Source organism: Conger conger, chromosome 7 (assembly GCF_963514075.1).
Source record: "Conger conger chromosome 7, fConCon1.1, whole genome shotgun sequence".
Classification (NCBI taxonomy): Eukaryota; Metazoa; Chordata; class Actinopteri; order Anguilliformes; family Congridae; genus Conger; species Conger conger.
This window is the reverse complement of record NC_083766.1, coordinates 52,859,665-52,879,735: the sequence shown is the minus strand read 5'-3', so window position 1 is coordinate 52,879,735 and position 20,071 is coordinate 52,859,665. Positions and strand designations below refer to the sequence as shown.

General features: G+C 49.6%; 1 protein-coding gene across 5 annotated transcripts in view; it reads left to right on the top strand.

Moving 5' to 3' along the window:
- Positions 1–20,071, top strand: part of LOC133132270 (amyloid beta precursor like protein 2-like) — a 58,969-nt gene that overhangs the window by 24,923 nt on the left and 13,975 nt on the right. For 4 of the 5 annotated variants that reach the window (XM_061247606.1, XM_061247604.1, XM_061247605.1 and 1 more), the window contains exons 2-11: positions 347–520; positions 1,628–1,757; positions 9,234–9,346; positions 11,584–11,819; positions 12,218–12,450; positions 14,178–14,345; positions 16,272–16,402; positions 16,863–16,937; positions 18,259–18,417; positions 18,870–18,998. In XM_061247606.1, the coding sequence (XP_061103590.1) occupies positions 347–520; positions 1,628–1,757; positions 9,234–9,346; positions 11,584–11,819; positions 12,218–12,450; positions 14,178–14,345; positions 16,272–16,402; positions 16,863–16,937; positions 18,259–18,417; positions 18,870–18,998 (1,548 nt within the window). The remainder of the gene's footprint in view (positions 1–346; positions 521–1,627; positions 1,758–9,233; positions 9,347–11,583; positions 11,820–12,217; positions 12,451–14,177; positions 14,346–16,271; positions 16,403–16,862; positions 16,938–18,258; positions 18,418–18,869; positions 18,999–20,071) is intronic. The other variant, XM_061247607.1, reaches the window with a different exon arrangement.

Sequence of the window (20,071 nt, the reverse complement as noted above, 5' to 3'; positions counted from 1 at the left end):
GCTGTAGACTGGAAACCACCCTGGACAAACACAGGAAGAGCAAATACAATAACTTATAATCATTCACAGGTTAAAACTAGCCGTTGGCGAGGCACCTGACCGAAAGCACTTTTGGTCAGAGACGTTTCACATTTTTCCACTGGTGACCTGGGGTTTGTTTTTCTTTGCAAAGGCTTGGCACCAATAATTTACAGAGTGCGCGTGGTCAACGGCTACTTTCTCCTTCAAGAGAGTGCGAAGGTGAAGTTGCTGTGACCGCAGCGTTGCGCAGAACGACTTTGGTTGCCCGGGCCAATAAAGCAGTCGGACTGGCTGTATTGATTGACGTCTCCTTTTCTCCATACAGGCCTTGGCGGCCAACTCTGGCACCGGTTTCGCCGTGGCAGAGCCACAGGTGGCCATGTTCTGCGGGAAGCTCAACATGCACGTCAACATCCGCACCGGCCGCTGGGAGCCCGACCCCTCTGGAGCCAAGAGCTGCGTGGGAACCAAGGAGGCTTTGCTTCAGTACTGCCAGGAGGTGATACTCTAACGCACCGCCAACTTCATGGGGGACATTAATGAGTGTTACACAAGAAGTTCAGCATAACGGATAAAATGCCAACCCTTTTGGTCGAAGTGTGTGGATATGCTTTTCTTACCAAATAAGTGCATAGTAAAAATGTTTTTAATAAAATGTATACGGTGTATAAATAATATATTTCATGTAATACAATTTCTGCCAATTTCACAGGTAGTTTTTGCTTATATTGTAAAATGAGATATAAATATGAGATATAAAAAATAAAATTTATGTATAATGTCAAAATGGTTTCTGCATTATAAGCTCAAATTACCCGTGAAAGTGGCAATAATTGTAAGTTGAAAGAAGTCTAGTCCAAGTCTTTGGTAGTCATTCTCCTGAACAAGTACATAATGTCTCATATTTCACTGTTTTTCAGTCCCTTAAATTCACGTTTATTTGACCTATTCTTTCTCTTTTCCCCTCCTCTGTCTATATAAATATTCACACAGAGAAACACACGCATACACACATGTATAAACACACAAAAACACTCAGACACACATAGCCAGGGCCCAGTTCTGACTGTACTCCTCTAGCAGAGCAAGGCTTTGCTGCAGCAGGTTTCTGATGGCAGGAATTTGATTAGTGGATTATGTAGAATGGTATTGAGGTCTGGCTACAGCAAGGCCAGCTCACTGATCTAAGCACTAAAGAGCTTTGGATAGAGATTTGCCTGTCTCCGCCTTGTACCGCGGCTCTGGGACTTATGAGTTCTGACCTTTTGTCATCTCTCTGTCCCTTTCTTTTTCTCTCAATTTTCTCTCTTGCGTATCTTGGTCCTTTAATTATATAATCTTTCCATCTCTGAGCATGTAATTGCTAATACCACCATCCATCATCAAGAAAACATTTTTCCAATTGGCGGCTTTTTTTTTTTTTTTTTTTTTTTTTGCTCTGCCTCGTTATTCAAGCTCCACAAAGACACACTACAGTGCCTCTGTGATACAGTGTGTCCTAGCTGGGCCAAAAATGTCTGCAGACTGTGAAAAATGGATTGTTGGAGGCTCCTGGAAAATCTTCCCCTGAATTCTTCCCCCTCCCTCCTCTTTGTCTTTGTGGCAGATATACGCTGAGCTGCAGATCACAAACGTGGTGGAAGCCAACCAGCCGGTCAAGATCGAGAACTGGTGCAAAAAGGACAAGAAGCAGTGCAAGGGACACGCCCACATTGTGGTTCCTTACAAGTGTCTGGGTAAGATCCGGCCTTCTGATTGGAGGCTCAAATTTAAAAAATGGCAGTTGGGCCCAAGGCTTTGTGACATCATCCACCTCACTTCACACAGAAATGAGACCTGCAGGTTCTCTTGCTGTGAGAGATATTGCTTGTATAACTTGGCACAGCATTCGAGGTAATATAGGAGATAGGTATTGAGGAATCCCACTGCTGAGTCACAAATTTCGCTGATTCGTGCTAGACTGAGGCTAACGTGCTGTGGAATAGCTTCCTTGTGGGAAGTTAAACTCAGCATTGTGCCGTTAAACACAGACCAGAGAGGGGCTCTTAACGGGGTGTCAAACTCAGTCCACCGAGAGCCGAATGTATGCAGGTTTTTGTTCCAGCTATGCATTGCACCAGTTGAGTTTTTTTTTACCTCATGTACTTGCTATTTGGCAAGTTCAGGTGTGGTGTTTGCTGTTTTCTGTTACCTTGTAAAGCGTCTTTGTGACAATCTGTAAAAAAGCGATACACAATTCAAACTGACTTGACTTGGCTCGACCAGGTTGAAGGCTTGAACTAAGTGAAGTCAGCTGGTGTTTGAGTTTGGTTGGAACAAAACCGGCGTACACTCGGCCCACGATGGAATGGGTTTGACACCCCTGGTCTAAAGCAGGCACACCGGGCTTGGTCTGAGAAGAGGGCTAGCTCAGCGCGGTCGTCCTGCCCCACACCATGACCCCCTCTGCCCCCTCTCTAGTCTGCTTTTCCTCTCTGGAGCTGCACTCTCTGAAATAAAGGTACTAAAAGTGCCTATCGAGGTACAAATGCTGTTGCTTGGGCGGTACCCTATAGGTGCATAAAATTGTACCTCTAGGCAGCAATATGTAATTAATTTGTACCTTTTTCGCTTGGAAAAAGCACTCCTTTGTACCCAAAGAGAACATTACTGTACTCTCAGGGTACATTTGGGAAATTTGATTCTCGAAGAACAACAATGTACCTCCACTGTCCCTTTATTTTGGAGAATGTGGTGTTCGGCGGCCATCTTTGCTAAGATTGTTCTCCGGCCGACCGCCAAAAGACCGGTGGGCCGAGGCCCCTTCCCCTTCCCCTTCCTGACCCTGCCTTCCTCTGCTCTTCCTGGCTCTGCCCGCCCCCCCTCCACTCCAGCCCTCCAATCCATTGTTTTTTCCTCCGGTCCTGCGGAAACCTCTCCTCCCTCCTAAGCCTCCCTGCACCACCTCCTCCAAGACCTCTCTGGTCTCCTCCGTCGCCTCGACCTCCCTCCCTCCCTCTCCTCCTCTCCTCTCTCCCTCTCCTCCTTCTCTCCCTCCCTCCTTCTCATCCTCCTCTCCCTCCCTCCCTCCTCCTCCTCTCCCTCCCTCCCTCCCTCTCCTCCTCCTCTCCCTCCCTCCCTCCCTCCCTCTCCTTCTCCTCTCCCTCCCTCCCTCTCCTCCTCCTCTCCCTCTCTCCACTCTCGTGACGGAGTGTGGCGCTTTGCGGGACGTGGAAAGCCATTAGTGGCCCCAGCGAGCTGTGAAATGGGCTGACAGTCAGAGGCTCCGGGAGCCTGCAGAACAGAAAAGAGCTTTTTATTTTATTTTATTTATTTATTTATTTGCGGGCGCGAGTGGCGCATGCGGACGGGATCCAGCGGTAACGGAGCGGCGGATGAAACGCACTCCTGGAGGGAGGGGGGGCCTTCACTCCGGCGGGTCCCTTTGTTTCTGTGGGCTTTTTTGTACGTCTGTCCGGGCGTCCGTTAGAACATCCTGCTCTCATTACCATGGCTACCCATCCTTTTCCGTACTTTGCTTTGTTACGCCCTTTCATCTGTCTCTGTCTCTCTCTCTCTCTCTCTCTCCCTGTCTCACTCTCCCTCCTCCTTGCTCTGTCTCTCTGCCTCCCTCCCTCTCTCTCTCACCCTCTCCCTCTCTCTGTCTCCCTTCCTCTCTCCCCCTCCCTGTCTCTCTCTTCCACTTGCCGTCTCTCCTCCCTCTCTCCGTCTCTTTCTCCCTCTTGCTATCTCTCCCCCCCTCTCTGCCTCTCTCTTCCACTTGCTCCCTCTCTCCCCCTCTCCCTCTCCGAACAACCTCCTTCATTTTATCTACTCTCTGTATCGCTCGTTATTGTTTTTTGAAAAATGGCCTCAGTTTTGAGAGACTTGCTTCTGGGGCTTGGCTGCGTTTATTGTTGCTCCCTGGGAGCTGGGCTCAGATGAGTTCCCCCCCCCTTCCCCCCATGCCCCTGTGTGCCCCTGTAGCTGAGCGCGCTCAGTGCGGCTGGAATTATCTCCCTGTTTAAAGGGCTAAATCCCCAGGCTCTCTGACTGCCGGATGCTCCCAGAGGTCTCCTCATTGTCAGGCCAAAGCCGAGCTTTGTCTCTGCGTACACACAAACACACACACACACATGCATGCATGCAAGCAAGCACAAACAGTCACACACACACATACGCACACTCATACGCGCGCACACACATACACACAGTCACACACGCATTAATACACACGCACACTCTCTCTCTCACACACACAGTCACACAGTCAGACACACACACAAACACATGTACACAAGTACACACAGACACACACTTGTTTGCTCACACAAATAGTCACGCACACATACATACAAACACACACACACACACACACACACACACACACATGGTTGACAGTCATACACACACATACACACACACTGCTCAGCTAAAATAAGTATCTGAATGACCAACGTGGGAGTGTGTCGTGTGTGTGTCCATGTGCGCGTGTTCACTCACATGCATGTGTGCGTGCGCATGTGAACCCTGTCAGTAAGCGTGCTCTTGCACGTGCCGTGGCATCTGGAGGTCAGGGCTAAGAGGAGACGGCAGAGGCAGGCCTTGCTGCTGAGGTGGCAGTCTAATCCAGGTGAGTGGATTGGCCCTGCTGACGCGGCAGCGAGAGAAAGGGTGAAAGTGAGACCCTGACAGGACGGAAGAGTCCGGGGAGGATTAACATGGACAGGGTGTAGAGGACGACGCGGGGGAAAGGCAGCATACACCTAAGGAAGAGAGAAACCGGGAAAGAAAGCTCATCACAACAGAGAAGTGAGATGTGCGCAAAGCAGGCTAACATTCTGTGGCAGGTTGACTCAGTTTGCGGGAAGGAAGGGCTCGATCCGAGGGCCACGCCTATTGGTTATGTAGGCACACACCTGGACTGATTCGTAATCCGCGTGTGTGCCTTCTCAAACAGTAGGCGTGTGCCTTGGATTTCCCTGCTACCTTCCCAGAAACCGAGCCAACGTGCCACACGATGCTAACGGCTAACGGCCTGAAGGCCTCAGGATAGAGGGTGATTGAATAGGACTGTACATGGATCCAAGGACCGGGAAGCAGTAGCACTCCTGCTGAATAAGGCAGACCCACAGCGACACACTACGAAAACCGAAGATAAGGGTCGCAATTTACAATAAGGTATATGAAAAGGCATTAAATAATGTAGTTGTTAGCATGAATTAATTGATGTGCAAATGCATTAATAAAGCATGAAATGAAGTAGTTCATGTTTTTCTGAACTACTAACTAATGTATTAGTTACATGAATATTTATAAATATTAGCAAACCATATGATAAACTTAAAAGTATTATGAATTGCCATTAACTAATGTAGCTGTTAACATGAATTATTGATGTAAATACACAAAGCTAACTTTTCGCTAGTCAGTTAACAACTACCTTAGGTCATGCCAAATTCATGTAACCTTATTGTAAAGTGTTACCAAAATAAGTACATCTCAGCCAGAATTTTAGGATTATATTTAGGCTTAAATTCTTATTTCTCTTGCTTTCTTGCTATGTAAGACAAAAATATTCTCAATGAGACGAGAAGGTTTGAGTCTTAAGTTCAAGATTTGCCAGTGGCGTAAGAATATTTCACTTGTCAAGCAAACAATAACTTTAATAAAATAAATTAACTACCTTTAATAAAATTAAATAACTGGGCCGGTGTGGGTTTTTCATTAATTCCTTTTTTCATGGTGCTCAATCACTATAGTAGGAGGATAAACCGTTTATCTATAACCTATTTTAAGATGCCATTGCTTTAGTGACAACTAAACATTGTCACATGTGGGTAACAAACCAAGCATGGGGGACCTCACCTTCTCTGCATTTTGGAAATCCACAGACGACACAAATCAAGATAATGCCAGTGTCCTTTTCAAGGGTCCAACGAACCAAATGCATTATAGTTTCAAATTTTACAAAGCCACATAAATCTGTATCTACTCAAAAACAGTACATATGTTTAGTGAGAAGCACTTCCACTGTGTTTGAGCTTGTGTAACTTTGTAGTCAAAAGGGTTCAAAAGTAGTAACCATTTTATTTTGGGTATGTCATTTTCAAGCTTGTGTCAAGAAAATGGGGCAATAAATGTTTAAAACACGCTAATATTTTCTACTTGAGAGAAAAGGATTTTAAGTCTCATTATAAGACTAAAACACTTGTTAAAACAGAAGTTTTTTTGCAGTGCACTGCTCATTATCATGTGACCTGCATGCTCCTGTATTCCAGCTCTGTAGCATTGGAGGCGGAGATAAGATAGCACTTTAATTTGTGGCTCCGGTTTGCACAAATTGGGCCTGGAAGGGAAACAGAGGGAGGGGGTGTCTACTGGCAGCGGGGGTGTGGGCCTGGGGGAGGGGTTGGGGTGGTTCTGTTCTCCAGAAGCGATGTGCACTGAAGTCCGAACGGAGCCCGCGTGCTCTTGGACGTCTTGTGAGTGGACCCTGAAGGCTGATGAATATTTAACAGCCCCCCCCGCACGATGGCGATGATGACAGAACGGCAGAAAGACTTGCTCACGTCTCATTTGCATGGCGAGGGGACCCTCTGGGCTTTCTGTCAGTGATGTTTCAGGTAGTTGCATCAGAGAACTATCAGAGTAGAAGTCTCACCTCCGCTGCGAGTGTTCTTAGTCTTCAGACGTAATTAAAGAATAAACCTTTCAACCATAAACATTACAGTCTTTTCTGCTTAAAGATGCACAAAGCTCAGTATGGTTAAATTACTTTAGCTGTAGACTGTAGTATGTGTGAATGTGCCCGTACGTATTTGCATGTGTTTGAGTGGATTTGCATGTGTTTGTGCTGTCAAGACAGCATGTGTGTGTGTGTGTGTGTGAGTGAGAGTGAGTGAGAGTGAGTGAGAGTGTTTGTGTGTGTGTGTGTGCGTGTGTGTGTGTGTGTGAGTGAGACCGTGTATGTTTGAGAGATACCGTGTGTGTGTGTGAGACTGTGTGTGTGTGTGTGTGAGTGAGTGAGAGTGTTTGTGTGTGTGTGAGAGTGAGACTGTGTGTGTGTGTGTGTGTGTGTGTGTGTGTGTGTGTGTGTATGAGTGACTGTAAGCGTGTGTTTCAGTTGTAACAGTGGCTGGAGTCTCTTCTCAGGTCAGTGGCCTCAGGCCCTCCAGGTCTGGTGTGAACATGCTCTCTCAGAGGCAGAGTGATGGGAGATGATCCCCTCCAGCACTGGGGTGGGGTTAGGGTGCGGTTGGCTGGTCCTGGGTCAGTGTCGGCCCACAGTCAGCAGCAGATTACTGACCTTTCCTCACTCTCCAGTCTGCCCAGGCGGATTCCGTGACCTCAGCATCAGGTTTAAGTCAGGCGGTTGGGATTATTTTGGGAGATTATGTCCCGGTGCAGGCAGGTGACTGCGTGGGTTGTGGGTGGGGGACTCAGAGGTGGGGAGAGGTCGTGCTGTTGGAAGGGCGGGGGTGGAAACTTTGAGGGTCTGACATAAAAAAAAAAAGTTAATTCTTGCTGGCTGATGATTTTTGTCACCTGCATCATTCACTGATTGCAGTTTTGTGTGACCTCACTCAAGACCTCCCAGAAGTCCTCACCCGGTGCTCTGTCCTGCTGTCCCCCATCCCTACCCCGACCCCCACCGCTCTGCCTCCCTGCTCAGTGGCTGAAGCCCTGTGTGGGCGTGTTCAGTGGCTGACTCTGGGCCAGTTCCAGACTGCCTCTCTATCACTGCAGTGGTGAGAGGCCGGGGGGCTCGGAGCACTGCTGTCCGACCCTGGCCCCGTAAGGCCTAAGGTGTCCGCTGGCTATTTAGCATGTTTCAGTCCCTCATTTAAGTCTTTTTCTGTTTCGATGTGATGAGATCATTCTTCATTTTTCTGTTTCGATGTGATGAATGACTCTAGCTGGGGATTTTTACTGAAGGATTTTTCAATATTTTGTTTTATTGATGAACCACTAAATAAATCCCTATGTATATGGCAGAAAATGAGGGGGGTTTGTGTTGCTATTTTTCCACATAAAATAGAAATTACAAACTATATTTTAAAAAGCCTCCGTATATCACCAGCTGTTTTGGCTCAGAAAAGATGTCCTATTCACCTGTGGTGCCTCCCTTTAAGGTTTTATTTAACGATTCCTGAACGGAGGCATGTTTTTACTGCTCCTGCCATATGCTCGTCAGTATTTAAAACTGCAGGTGTTTCCATCTGCAGGGCTGGAAGGGACGGGGGAAGGTTTGATTAAAGCGCTCCGGCGTGCTCGCAGATGGGCGGCTGGCTCGCTGCGTGGCGTCTCGTTTCGCAGAGCGCCCGCGTTTCAGAACGAAACGGGCCGTCTGAAAAAGGGCATCCGGCGGAGCCCCGGCCAACTCCCGTCCCATTCTCAGTCCATTTGGGAAATCAATGCATCGCCTTAATTGGACAAATCCTGGTGACGTTTTTCTTTTTCAATTTGTGAATTGAATTCCGGTTCATTTCCTGTGTTGACTGGAGTGGGATGAAGCGGCTCCCTCCCCCAGCCGTGACATCCCCCCCCTCGCCCGGCCGAATAGAGGCGCTATGGTATCTCTGTCGCAGAACTGCGGGCCTCCTGCGTGGGTTTGAGAAGCAGCTGTGTGTGCCTGGTTATTTCCAGAACCTTCCTGTGTGTGAGGCTCCCTCATTTTCCTAAACACTTCCCCTTCCTCTTTTCCTCTCCATTCTCTCCTCTCTCTCTCCCTCTCCCTTTCCCACTCTCTCTCTCCCTCTCTCTCTCTCTCTCTCCCTCTCTGGCCGCAGGCCAAGCCGCTGGAAAGCCGCCTCTGATTCCGCTTCCTCTATCCATTATCTCTTTATCTGTGTGCTCTTCTCTCGCAATCGCTTTCTATCTCTTCCCACCCACCACCACTCACTCCTCCACCCTTTCCCCTCCAGGGTGCCATTAAAGCATGACCCCCCCCCACACACACACACACAGTGCCTTTCTCTCTCTCACACACACGCACACCCACGGAGCCTTAAATCCGCCAGGCCAACCTGTCCGTCATCCCGTTTGAATCAGGCTCTAAACACCGTACGTGGTTTTTATCGCTTCCTGTCTCCCGCCTGCCATCGCTCTGCCCCCTGTTACCCTCTGTGTCCCTGAGAAGGGACGAGCCGCGATTGGCTGGGAGAGGCGGGAGGGGCGTCGGCCTTGGCTGTGGGTCTGACGTGTGTGTGTGTGTGTGTGTGTGGTTGCAGTGGGCGAGTTCGTGAGTGACGTGCTGCTGGTTCCGGAGAAGTGCAAGTTCTTCCACAAGGAGCGCAAGGGCAGCTGTGACAGCCACCAGCAGTGGCATGGAGTGGCCAAGGAGGTAACAGGAATTCTGGGAATGATTACAACTGTCATACACTCTCACTGTACATTACAAGTGCTACATTCATAACATTCTCGGCATTCGTATGCAGAACAGCGTACCATGTTTGCATTTTTTTATTGCTGATGAAGGTCTGTGACTAAAACATTTACGATCGCCTTGAATAAGCTGCAATTCTGCTGTAGTTTCTCTTAGATATTTTTCCATTTGGTTGCCAGTGTGCAGGTCTTTCATACAGTATCTAGTTTCCTGTGTATTTTTGATCAATACACCTAGTTTCACAGTTTTAGATTAGTTCATGAAGACCAAGGCACAAAATATTCAGAATTTATCTGCCTTTTTTATAACATAGTGCCCACTTATATAGCTGGATATATACTGAAACACTTCAAGTGAATTACCTTGCTCAAAGGTATTGTCCTACCTGGGAATCAAACCTACAACCTTTAGGTTACAAGCTCAGTTCTCAGTTCCTCAAATGTACTACATTATGCTGTGGTTAGCACTGTTGCTCCGCAAGAATGGGTTCGAGTCCTGGCTGGCCTGACCCTCTCTTTGTGGAGTTTGCGTGTTCTTCCCGTGTTCACGTGGGTTTCCCCTGGGGACTCCCGTCTCCTCCCACAATCCAATGACACGCAGCCCAAGGTCTACAGATGAAAATGAGCCTCCCTGACTAAACTCTAAACATTTACATAAATGTTATTAAAGTGCAGTGACCTTGTCAAATAAACTAACAAATTTAAATGTTCCACATAAATACATGGAAAGGAACAGAATATAATTTTTTTTTTTTTTTTACTCAATTTGCATTGCTGAACTTATGCGCAATGTCTGCATAATAAATATGAGAACGCGTTATTAAATACATTCATATGCACACATACATTCTCTTTTTGTGTTGATCAGCATACAAGCCCTTTTCCCCACCCCTCCAATACAGTGAATTCTCCATTCAGATGAATATCATTTTGTCCGACATTTGAAATGACTATTGGGGCCTCAATTAAAACGTCAAGGTCTGTTCTGGCGGTGTTCGCCGTCGCCCTTGGAGAAGTGCAGAGCGTGCAGGTTTTTGCCGTTACTCAGCACGCGGGCGATCGATTAAAGCGTCCGATTACGCAGTCCGCCCACGGCACCTGGCTGCTGCTCTCCAAACAGGTCGCTGCTTCTCTTTAAGGTGGAAACCAAAACCGGGGTCACGGGTGAACCTCGCCCGGTCTGAATCCACGGTTCTCAGACCGAGCTCCCTCAAATCTCCCCTCTAATCAGATTAGCGGATTAATCCCAAAGCCTTAACCGGTTGTGTACGCCCCGGGCGAAACGCGGCAGGTAGCCTCGCCTAACCCAACCCCCCCCCCCCCCCCCCGTCTGGGCTTTCCGCCGATTAAACCAGCCCGCTCGTACAAGCAGCTCTGCCTGTCTCCCTCCTCACCTTAACCAGGTTTAAGAACTCCACAGGCCCAGGGGATTAGGAAAGTAATGTAATATAAGGTCAAAAACGCTGAAGTAGGGACTGGCAGGAAGCGCCAGTGAGAGAGCGATTCGTATCACGTAGCGGACGGAGCCCGCTCACGGTGCGACTGGCAGAGCGGCGTATTGCCCGGAGTGGGCTTGATGCGTTTAAATTGTAATGGCTTTGTTCTGTAAATATGTCTTAGCTTAAGCGTATGTAGCACTTAAGGCTAATAAAGCTCTCGGGAGGGGTTCGGGTCAATGAAATGAGCCACTCCGAGCTCATCTGTGGATGATGCGTGGAGTAAATCTCTCCCTATGGCTGGGATTGACAGTTATCATCTCCCTTTCTCTCTCTTGCTCTCACTTGTTCTCCCTCCCCTTGCTCTCTTGATCTCTCTCGCTCTCTCTCTCTCGCTCTCTCTCCCCCTCTCCCTCTCGCTCTCTCTTCTCCCTCCCTCGCTCGCTCGATCTTTGTCCCTCTACTCTCTCTTCCTCTCTCTCACCCCATCTTTGTCCCTCTGCTCGCTCTTGTCCCACTCTATCTTTCTCTCCATTCTCCCTCCCTCTCTGTCCCCTGCTCTCCCACTCTCTTTCTCTCTCCCCCCTCTCCCTCTCTCCTTCTGTCCCCCTCCCCTCTTGCTTACTCTCTTTCTCTCCCCCTCTCTCCCTCTCTCTCCCTCCCTCTCTTTCTCTCTCTCTGTCTCCTCTCTCTCCCTCCCTCTCTTTCTCTCTCTGTCTCCTCTCTCCCCCCTCTCTCTCTCTCTCTCCCTCTCTCTCAGGCCTGTGCCAAAGGCAGCATGGTGCTGCACAGTTACGGAATGCTGCTGCCGTGCGGCGTGGACCGTTTCCATGGCACCGAGTACGTGTGCTGCCCCCCGTCCCGCCTGGACGAGCCCGAGCCCCGGCCCCAGCCCTCCCAGGAGGAGGAGGACCAGGACGAAGAGGAGGACCAGGAGCAGGAAGTGACCGACCTGGACCAAGACGAGGAAGAGGAGGATGAGACGGTGGAGGAGATGTGAGTGGCCCGTAGAAGCTCCGCACACTGCTTTTTGACAGGCCGCACCCTGACGTGGGGTGTGAAATCCAGGTCCAGAAAGTAAGAGGGTTTTGTCCAATCACAAAACCCTGGATTTGCTAATTAACATGATTCTTCAGTCAGGAGGTAGAACTAACAAGTAGTGGAGGCTGAAACAGTGGGGGGGTTTTCAAGACCAGGCTTGATACGGTAGGTGCTAGATACTATTTTTAGGCATATTAAGCAGTAGGTACACTTTTGTGCTCAGAAAAGGCGAGCATTGCCAGGCTGAATGGCCTGTTATTATGTTATGTTACATAACTAGTTAGCGAAATCGGCTAGCTAAGACTTTTACTTCCTGACCCCTGGACTTAACACCTCTGCTCCCTCCCCCTCAGAGAGCCCCCCGTCGAGAACCTGCCCACCCCAAAACCCGACACCATAGACGAGCAGCAGGAGGAGGAGGATGAGGAGGAGGAAGACGTGGACTACGAGGAGTACGAGTTCGAGGACAGAGACATGGTGGAGCAGGATGACGACGATGATGACGACGACGATGAGGAAGAGGAGAAGACCAAGAGCCGTGCCCAGGACATGCCCGAGGAGGACAGGACCCTGCAGGAAGTCACAGGTCAGTACTCACAGATATCCTTCGTCTGTGAAGCACCAACGCGTCTCCTCAACCCAGGGCTGGGCCATACACAATAATTACTGAAGGCAAAAAAGCCCGGTTTATGCTTCGTCACACGGCCCTTGTTACAAGTGTCGTATGCCAAAAATGACATATTTCTGATGGAAAAAGAGTTGCACGATAGGTGCACCTGTAGAATTTTGTCCCTGACGGACGTACTTTGTTGCACAGTGTTGATTGGACAGCCAGATGGAACACTGAAATGCATGGTGAGGCTACGCCAGGTTCTGCTGTGTTTTAAAACATTTTAAACATCAGCTGTTTGGCATCTTGTTACCATAGAGACAGCACAACCCTCATCACAGACCTTCGCCGAAGTATAATCGCAAAACATCCTGTGACACAATTTTTGTCACACAACACGAACATGGTCAAAAAGGTCACGCAACAAAGTATAAATAAGGCGTAACAGTCATTGCCTTTATTTTGTTGTGATATATCACCCAGCCCTACCTCAACCCCACTCTTGAGTCGCTGAAATGGCAAACTACGGTCTTTATTCATTGTTGTCTTCAATGGCTCATAGCTTGAGGTTAGTCTGAATGCCAAAACCAACATTCAAGCTCTCTGGGATTCCCTTTGCAGATTTTACATTTCACTTCCAGTGCTGTCTTATCTCAGCTCTGGTATGCTCCGTCCCATAATTAATTTATTTTTACTTCGCTTTCGACATTTGTATGATGAAATTCAGCTTTCAAAATCGATATCTCTATATTGTTCTCTGGTGCCCTCATTTAAGGCGATGTTTAGACCAGCGGTGTTCGGCTTCAGTCCTGGGGGGGGGCTGCAGTGTCTGCCAGTTTCTATGGTTTCCTTTCAGCAGCTGATTTGAGGTTTGGAGGCAAGGTGTGTAGGGACTAGCCAATCAATAGCTTAATCGATGAGTTGTGCTAAAGCACACCAAAAACCAGAAGGCACAGTGGCCCCGCCCAGGGCTGGAGTCTGACACTCCCGGTTTAGAACTAGTGGTGGATAAGTCCAGGAGACAAAAGTAGAAGTCCTGCCCTGTGTTTCTTCCACCGATGAACTCAGCCAGCTGATTTCAACAATTAGTTCTACCTCCTGGCTGAAGAATTGTGCTAATTAGCAAATCCAGTTGATTGGATCAAATCACTGGGGAGGACGTCGACAGTCTTTTATCTGGGTTTTCCTTGTTTGTTTCGAACAGTATGTAGATCAGTGGTAACCAACCTTGTTCCTAGAAATCTCCCATCTTGTTGGTTTTCACTCCGACCCTAACAAAGCACACCTCATTCAACAGCTAGAGGTCTGGTTGAGCTGCTAATTAGTAGAGCCAGGCGTCCCAAAGTAGGGTCGAAATGCGAACCTACAGGTAGCAATCATGAAATCACGGCCCTCGAGGTCCGAGAACAGCTGGCTTTCCAGCCTCCCTTTACCTGGGAGTCAGGTGGGAAAACAGTCTGGCCAATCGTTAGCACTAATTGCTCAGCTAATTACCTGGGAGGAAAGAAAACCAGGGCTCAATATGGATTTGAGACCAGATTTGATGATTGCTGACCTACAGGATGGTCTCCAGGAGCAGGTGGTTGTTTACCCTTGGTGTTGGCTGGACGTTGGGGTCGGTAAGCTGCAGTTGACCGAGCATGGCTGCTGCGCTCTATGCTGCCCCCTGTAGCGGCGCGCTCTAACTGCTGTCACCCCGGCAGCGGTGTGCTCTCTGCCGGCCGAGACGGGGCCCTGCCGCGCCTCCATGCCGCGCTGGCACTTCCACACCAGCCAGAGGAGGTGCGTGCGCTTCCTGTACGGGGGCTGCGCCGGCAACCGCAACAATTTCGACTCGGAGGAGTACTGCACGGCCGTGTGCCGGCGTCTGAGTAAGTCTGAGCGCCAGGCGCGGGCCGCTCTGTGCCCCACTGTGGGTCCCGCGCCTAAACCTGCAGCTCACCGCTCTGGAGGAACGAGTCACCACTGACACCACACATCTCACCAGACTACTGAGGGTTATACTGTAGGCCCGACACACACACACACACACACACACACACACACACACACACACACACACACACACACACACACATACACACACATACATGCACACACACACACACACACACTGCAGGCCCTACACACACACAGACACACTCACACACACACACTCACAGACACACACACACACACACACACACACAAACATGCACACACACACACACACACACACACTGCAGGCCCTACACACACACACACTCACAGACACACTCACACACACACACACACATGCACATACACACTGTAGCCCCTATGCATGCACACACTCACACACACACACTCGGGCCCTACACATGCACACACACACACACACACATACACATACACACTGTAGCCCCTATGCATGCACACACACACACACACACACACACTGCAGGTCCTACACATGCACACACACACACACACACACCCTCTGCCTTCCTGAGAAACCCAGCTCCTCTGTGTGTGGCGTCTCCGCTTGCTGCCTCTGTCGTCTCCGGTCCTCCCCATGTCCTGTCCTCTGCTGTCTGTCCGTGAGGTCTGTCTGTCTGGCCGCATTAATGCAGCAACGTTTCCGTCACACCGTGAGAGAGGACTACACTCTGCCACTTTACCATGGAATCCTGTCCTCTGCTGTCTGTCCGTGAGGTCTGTCTGTCTGGCCACATTAACGCAGCAACGTTTCCGTCACACCGTGAGAGAGGACTACACTCTGCCACGTTACCATGGAATCCTGTCCTCTGCTGTTTGTCCGTGAGGTCTGTCTGTCTGGCCACATTAACGCAGCAACGTTTCCGTCACACCGTGAGAGAGGACTACACTCTGCCACGTTACCATGGAATCCTGTCCTCTGCTGTTTGTCCGTGAGGTCTGTCTGTCTGGCCACATTAACGCAGCAACGTTTCCGTCACACCGTGAGAGAGGACTACACTCTGCCACGTTACCATGGAACCCAAGGAAGAAAGGATAAAGGATATTAATTGCCCGAAATGAAATTAGAAATGAAGATACATTTTTTTGTCCATTGCTATGGGTACTGTATATACCTATAGGCCCAAACCTTTTGTAATTTTTAATTGAATATGATTTAGACACATCTTGATTTTTGCACAGTCAGGATATCACGCTGTGAATCTGCCAGTGGCCTGCTTCAGAATATCAGTCGCTCCAGGCTAATGCTGTGAATTTGGCTTGTATTCTTCTCCACCGGCTGAAAAGGGAGCACTCTCTCTCCCCCGTGCAGGGACGTTTTGTCCCCCTCTGTAAATTCTAGAAGCACCGTGACAGTGTTGCGCACGGGCAGTGGGTGGAGAGGGTGTCATTGTGGGGTCAGCGGAGCGTGCAATTGTAGCGACAGGCCTAACCCCTCAGCACGAGTTCTTGTTCCCGCCAAAACTACTGCGGCGCTCTTCTCCCTGAAATGAGAGCTGCCGTACATGCTTGCTGTCCTTAAACCCTCATGCCGCCGCACGGTGAGCCTCGCCCGTCAGAAACGGAGAGAAGAAAGAGGGGTGGAGGATGAAAGAGGTGGAACATGAAAGGCCGTCGTGCCCTGACGGGGTGTGTGTGCTCCGTGACGGGGTGTGTGTGCTCCGTGACTGCCGGCGGCTCGGTCCGTGTTTCTCCGCGGCCTGTTAGAAGCGTCTCCTTCCTCTCTGTGTCCTGCCGCTTTGTGTTGCCCTCCGTCCGTCCGTCCGTCCGTCCGTCCGTCTGTATGTTCGGAAGCCCGCTGGGCGCTGACCCCCCGCCCCCTCTCTCCCGTGTGCCCGCAGTCCCGCCCACGCCCCAGCCCACGGACGACGTGGACGTGTACTTCGAGACGCCCGTGGACGACAAGGAGCACAGCCGCTTCCAGAGAGCCAAGGAGCAGCTGGAGACCCGGCACCGCAACCGCATGGAGAGGGTGAGGATGGGCCACGGCGTCTGCCATCTATCCTCTCTCTGGTCCTCTCTGTCCCTCTTTTTCTCTCCTTCCCTCCTACCCTTTCTCCCTTTCTTTCTCTCTCTCCTTCTCTATCCATCCTTCCCTTTCTCCCACTTTCTCTCTCCCTGCCTCCTTCCCTTTCTCCACCTATTTCTCTCCTTTTTTGCATGCTCTTCTCTCCCTTGCTCCAACTTTCCTCTCTCCTTCTCTCCATCCGTCCTTCTCTCTCGCATGCTCTTCCCTCCCTCCCAGACTGTCCTCCTTCTCTTTCTCTCTTTCTTTCCCTCTCTCTCCATATTTAACAGGACCTATGTTAAAAACAGAAACAGAATCCATTTTGGAGATTGCTCTCTCTCTCTCTCTCTCTCTCTCTCTCTCTCTCTCTCTCTCTCTCTCTCTCTCTCTCTCTCTCCCTCTCCCTCTCCCTCTCCCTCTGCAGGTGAGGAAGGAGTGGGAGGAGGCTGAGAGACAGGCTAAGAACCTGCCCAAGACCGAGAGGCAGACACTCATCCAGGTAGGTCTCTCCTCCAGCCGTGTGTGTAGGTAGGTAGGTGTGTGTGATTGTGTAAGTGTGTGTGTGTGTGTGTAGGTGTGTCTGTATAGGTGCGTGTGTGTGAGTGTGTGTGAGTGTGTGAGTGTGTGAGTGTGTGTAGGTGTGTGTGTGTGTGTGTGTGTGTGTGTGAGTGTGTGAGTGTGTGAGTGTGTGAGTGTGTGAGTGTGTGTAGGTGTGTGTGTGTGTGTTAAACCTGTCTGATAGACCCAGCACAGCCGCAGTCCCACAGGGCTGAAATGCTGCAGATTTGGCAGACTCATCTCTAAACCACAGTCTGAGCTGGAAAGGGAAGCTAAATGTGTGCTATGAGGAGTGAGATTGGCTTTACCGGGGAGATAAGCACAGAAAGCCTGCAGACACTGTGACTTTTCTGGAGGATCAGGGCTGAACAAAAGCATTTTAGCCAGCATTGTGCTGGAGGTCAGTCGATGTGTCGGCTTGAATCATCCAGCCCCAATTGGAGCCCCATGTTGGGGTTGTCATGTTTCAGCAAAATAACTGATTATTGGTTGGTTATGAAAGGACATCCTCAGACATTGGTTGGAAGTATCCTTGAAGTGAGGTTAATGGGCCATGTGACCCTGATCCCACTCCTCCTCTGTTCCCTGCAGCAGTTCCATGCCATTGCGGCATTCCCTGTGAAATTGTGAACTCAGAGCACGGTTACCTCGTACCAGCCATGAGTAAAATGGTGGCTGGCAAATATCTGACACTTTCCGAGCATTAAAACCTTCGAAGCTACCTTTTAACATACGCTTGTCATTGGGACAAGTGAAAATAGGTCTAATAACATATACTAGGAGTTAACTGTTGTCGCCATTCTTGTGTGTTTTGAACGACAGTCCTCCTACTCGGGAACTCTGAGAAATGACACTCGACTTTCCAACTTGTAATTACAAGCTAACGGGCCGCTCCAGCGCTCTTTCCTGGTCAGGAGGTTGTAACTACGAGTTTAGGGGATATGTGCAATGCAGGCTTTGACTCTCAGCCTGTCCATTCTCACCTGCAGCACCTCCATTTTGTGTCTCGGTGCTCCGCATCTCTGTCCCCCCTGCAGGACCTCCCATTTTGTGTCTCTGTACTTGTCTCTGTCCCCTGCAGCACCTCCATTTCATGTCTCTGTGCTCCGTCTGTGTCCCCAGCAGCACCTCCATTTTGTGACTGTGAGCTCCATCTCTATCCCCCCAGCAGCACCTCCATTTTGTGACTGTGAGCTCCATCTCTATCCCCCCAGCAGCACCTCCATTTTGTGACTGTGAGCTCCATCTCTGTCCCTCTGCAGCACTTCCAGGCCATGGTGGAGTCCCTGGAGGAGGAGGCCGCCAGCGAGAAGCAGCAGTTGGTGGAGACGCACCTGGAGCGGGTGGAGGCCATGCTGAACGACCGGCGCCGCTTCGCCCTGGAGAACTACCTGGCGGCCCTGCAGGCCGATCCCCCCAGGGTGAGATTAACCCCCCCCAATCCCAATCCTAATCCCTCACCCTGGAGCGCTGTTGCATTAGAATTTACATGACAGCGTCTGGAACAAGCCAGACTCTAGTCCAAGGCCTGGGACTCAGTCCTGTTATATAATTAAATAGGCGAATGTTAAGACTTTCATTTCATTGGATGAATATTCTCAACAGACACAAGATATGTACTCTCTTTCTCTCTCTCTCTCTCTCTCTCTCTCTCTCTCTCTCTCTCTCTTTGTCTCTGTATACATTATTTAATCTTTTGAAATGCTTTTTTTTTTAAATCTAAAATCTCTTGATCTCTCAGCTGGCACAAGGTACATCCTGTACAGCTGTGTTGACCATGTTTCCCTTTAATGTCCGTCTGCCCCGCCCGCCCCCCCCCCCCCCCCCCGCTCTCGCCCCCCCCACGCTCTCGCCCCCTCCCTCCCCCCCACAGCCCCACCGCATCCTGCAGGCTCTCAGGCGATACGTCAGAGCAGAGAACAAGGACCGGCAGCACACCATCCGCCATTACCAGCACGTTCTGGCCGTCGACCCAGAGAAGGCCGCCCAGATGAAGTCCCAGGTCAGTGCCCCCCCCCATTCCACTCTCTGATTGGTTCAGCCCACCTCCGGGTCAAATTTACTTTAACTCTTCAAAACAGGCATTATTTATAAAACATTGTGGCAGATCCAGGAGAATCCATTTCAACGAATAATCATATGAATTCAGAATTTTGTTCTGGATATTGATTCAAATAGATTCCCTTACAAAAAATGCAGGAATTTCAGTGGTGTGTAAAGAGTTAACCACCCCCCAGTCCCCCTTTCATGGCTATTTTTATTTTCACTCAGAAAATGTTGACTTTCCAAATTCTTCCTCTATGTGTCCCTGAAGAAAACAAAAGAATTGAAAGAATGTTCTCTTTAAAAAAAAAAAAGAAAAGCTGGCCGTCTTCCCAAACTGCAGTGGGGAGTCATTCTGTGGTTTGTGTGGCGACTCGGATCATAGCAAATTACCAAACTTTATTCTGAGTTTTTGGCAGTAAGATCGCGTTCAGGAAGGAGTCCCTGACATCCGGCTATTGGCCTTGCACATAAAAAACCGAGCCAAAACAAGCATCCCTGCGCAAATTAAACGCCCGATCTAGACCTGGGTCAAACGCAGCTTTAGAAAAACTACAAAAAGGAAAAGTATCTCTATGAGACGCCAGAGACTGCCTGTTTGTAGAAAATGGGTGGTCTATGAATGTTGAAATTGTCGTCTTCTCTGTACAATCACCATTTTGATTACCGCTTTGAGTCGCGGGGAATACGAGCCGGTGTAGGCAGCCTTTCCAGCGGAGAAAAAGCGTGCGGTATTAGCATCTAAATGCGCCGCGAAATGCTAACGCAGGCAGCGGGATGCGTGGGGGATTACAGCGATAACCTGACTCTTAAAGGCCGCTTTGCTAACCTGCCATTTGAGATAAAAGTGCAGGAAACTTTGAAACCGCACCTGCCGCCACAATGAGGGTTTGAGGAAACTGGCTCAGGTAGAGGGAGCTTGGATGGTGGCTTTTTAAAGTAGGGGATTAAGGCTGACTTTCTGAATTGTTCTTAAAGGGCACCTTGGTATTTTTATATTCGACATATAAACTTGGCTGTGAAGCGTTTCCT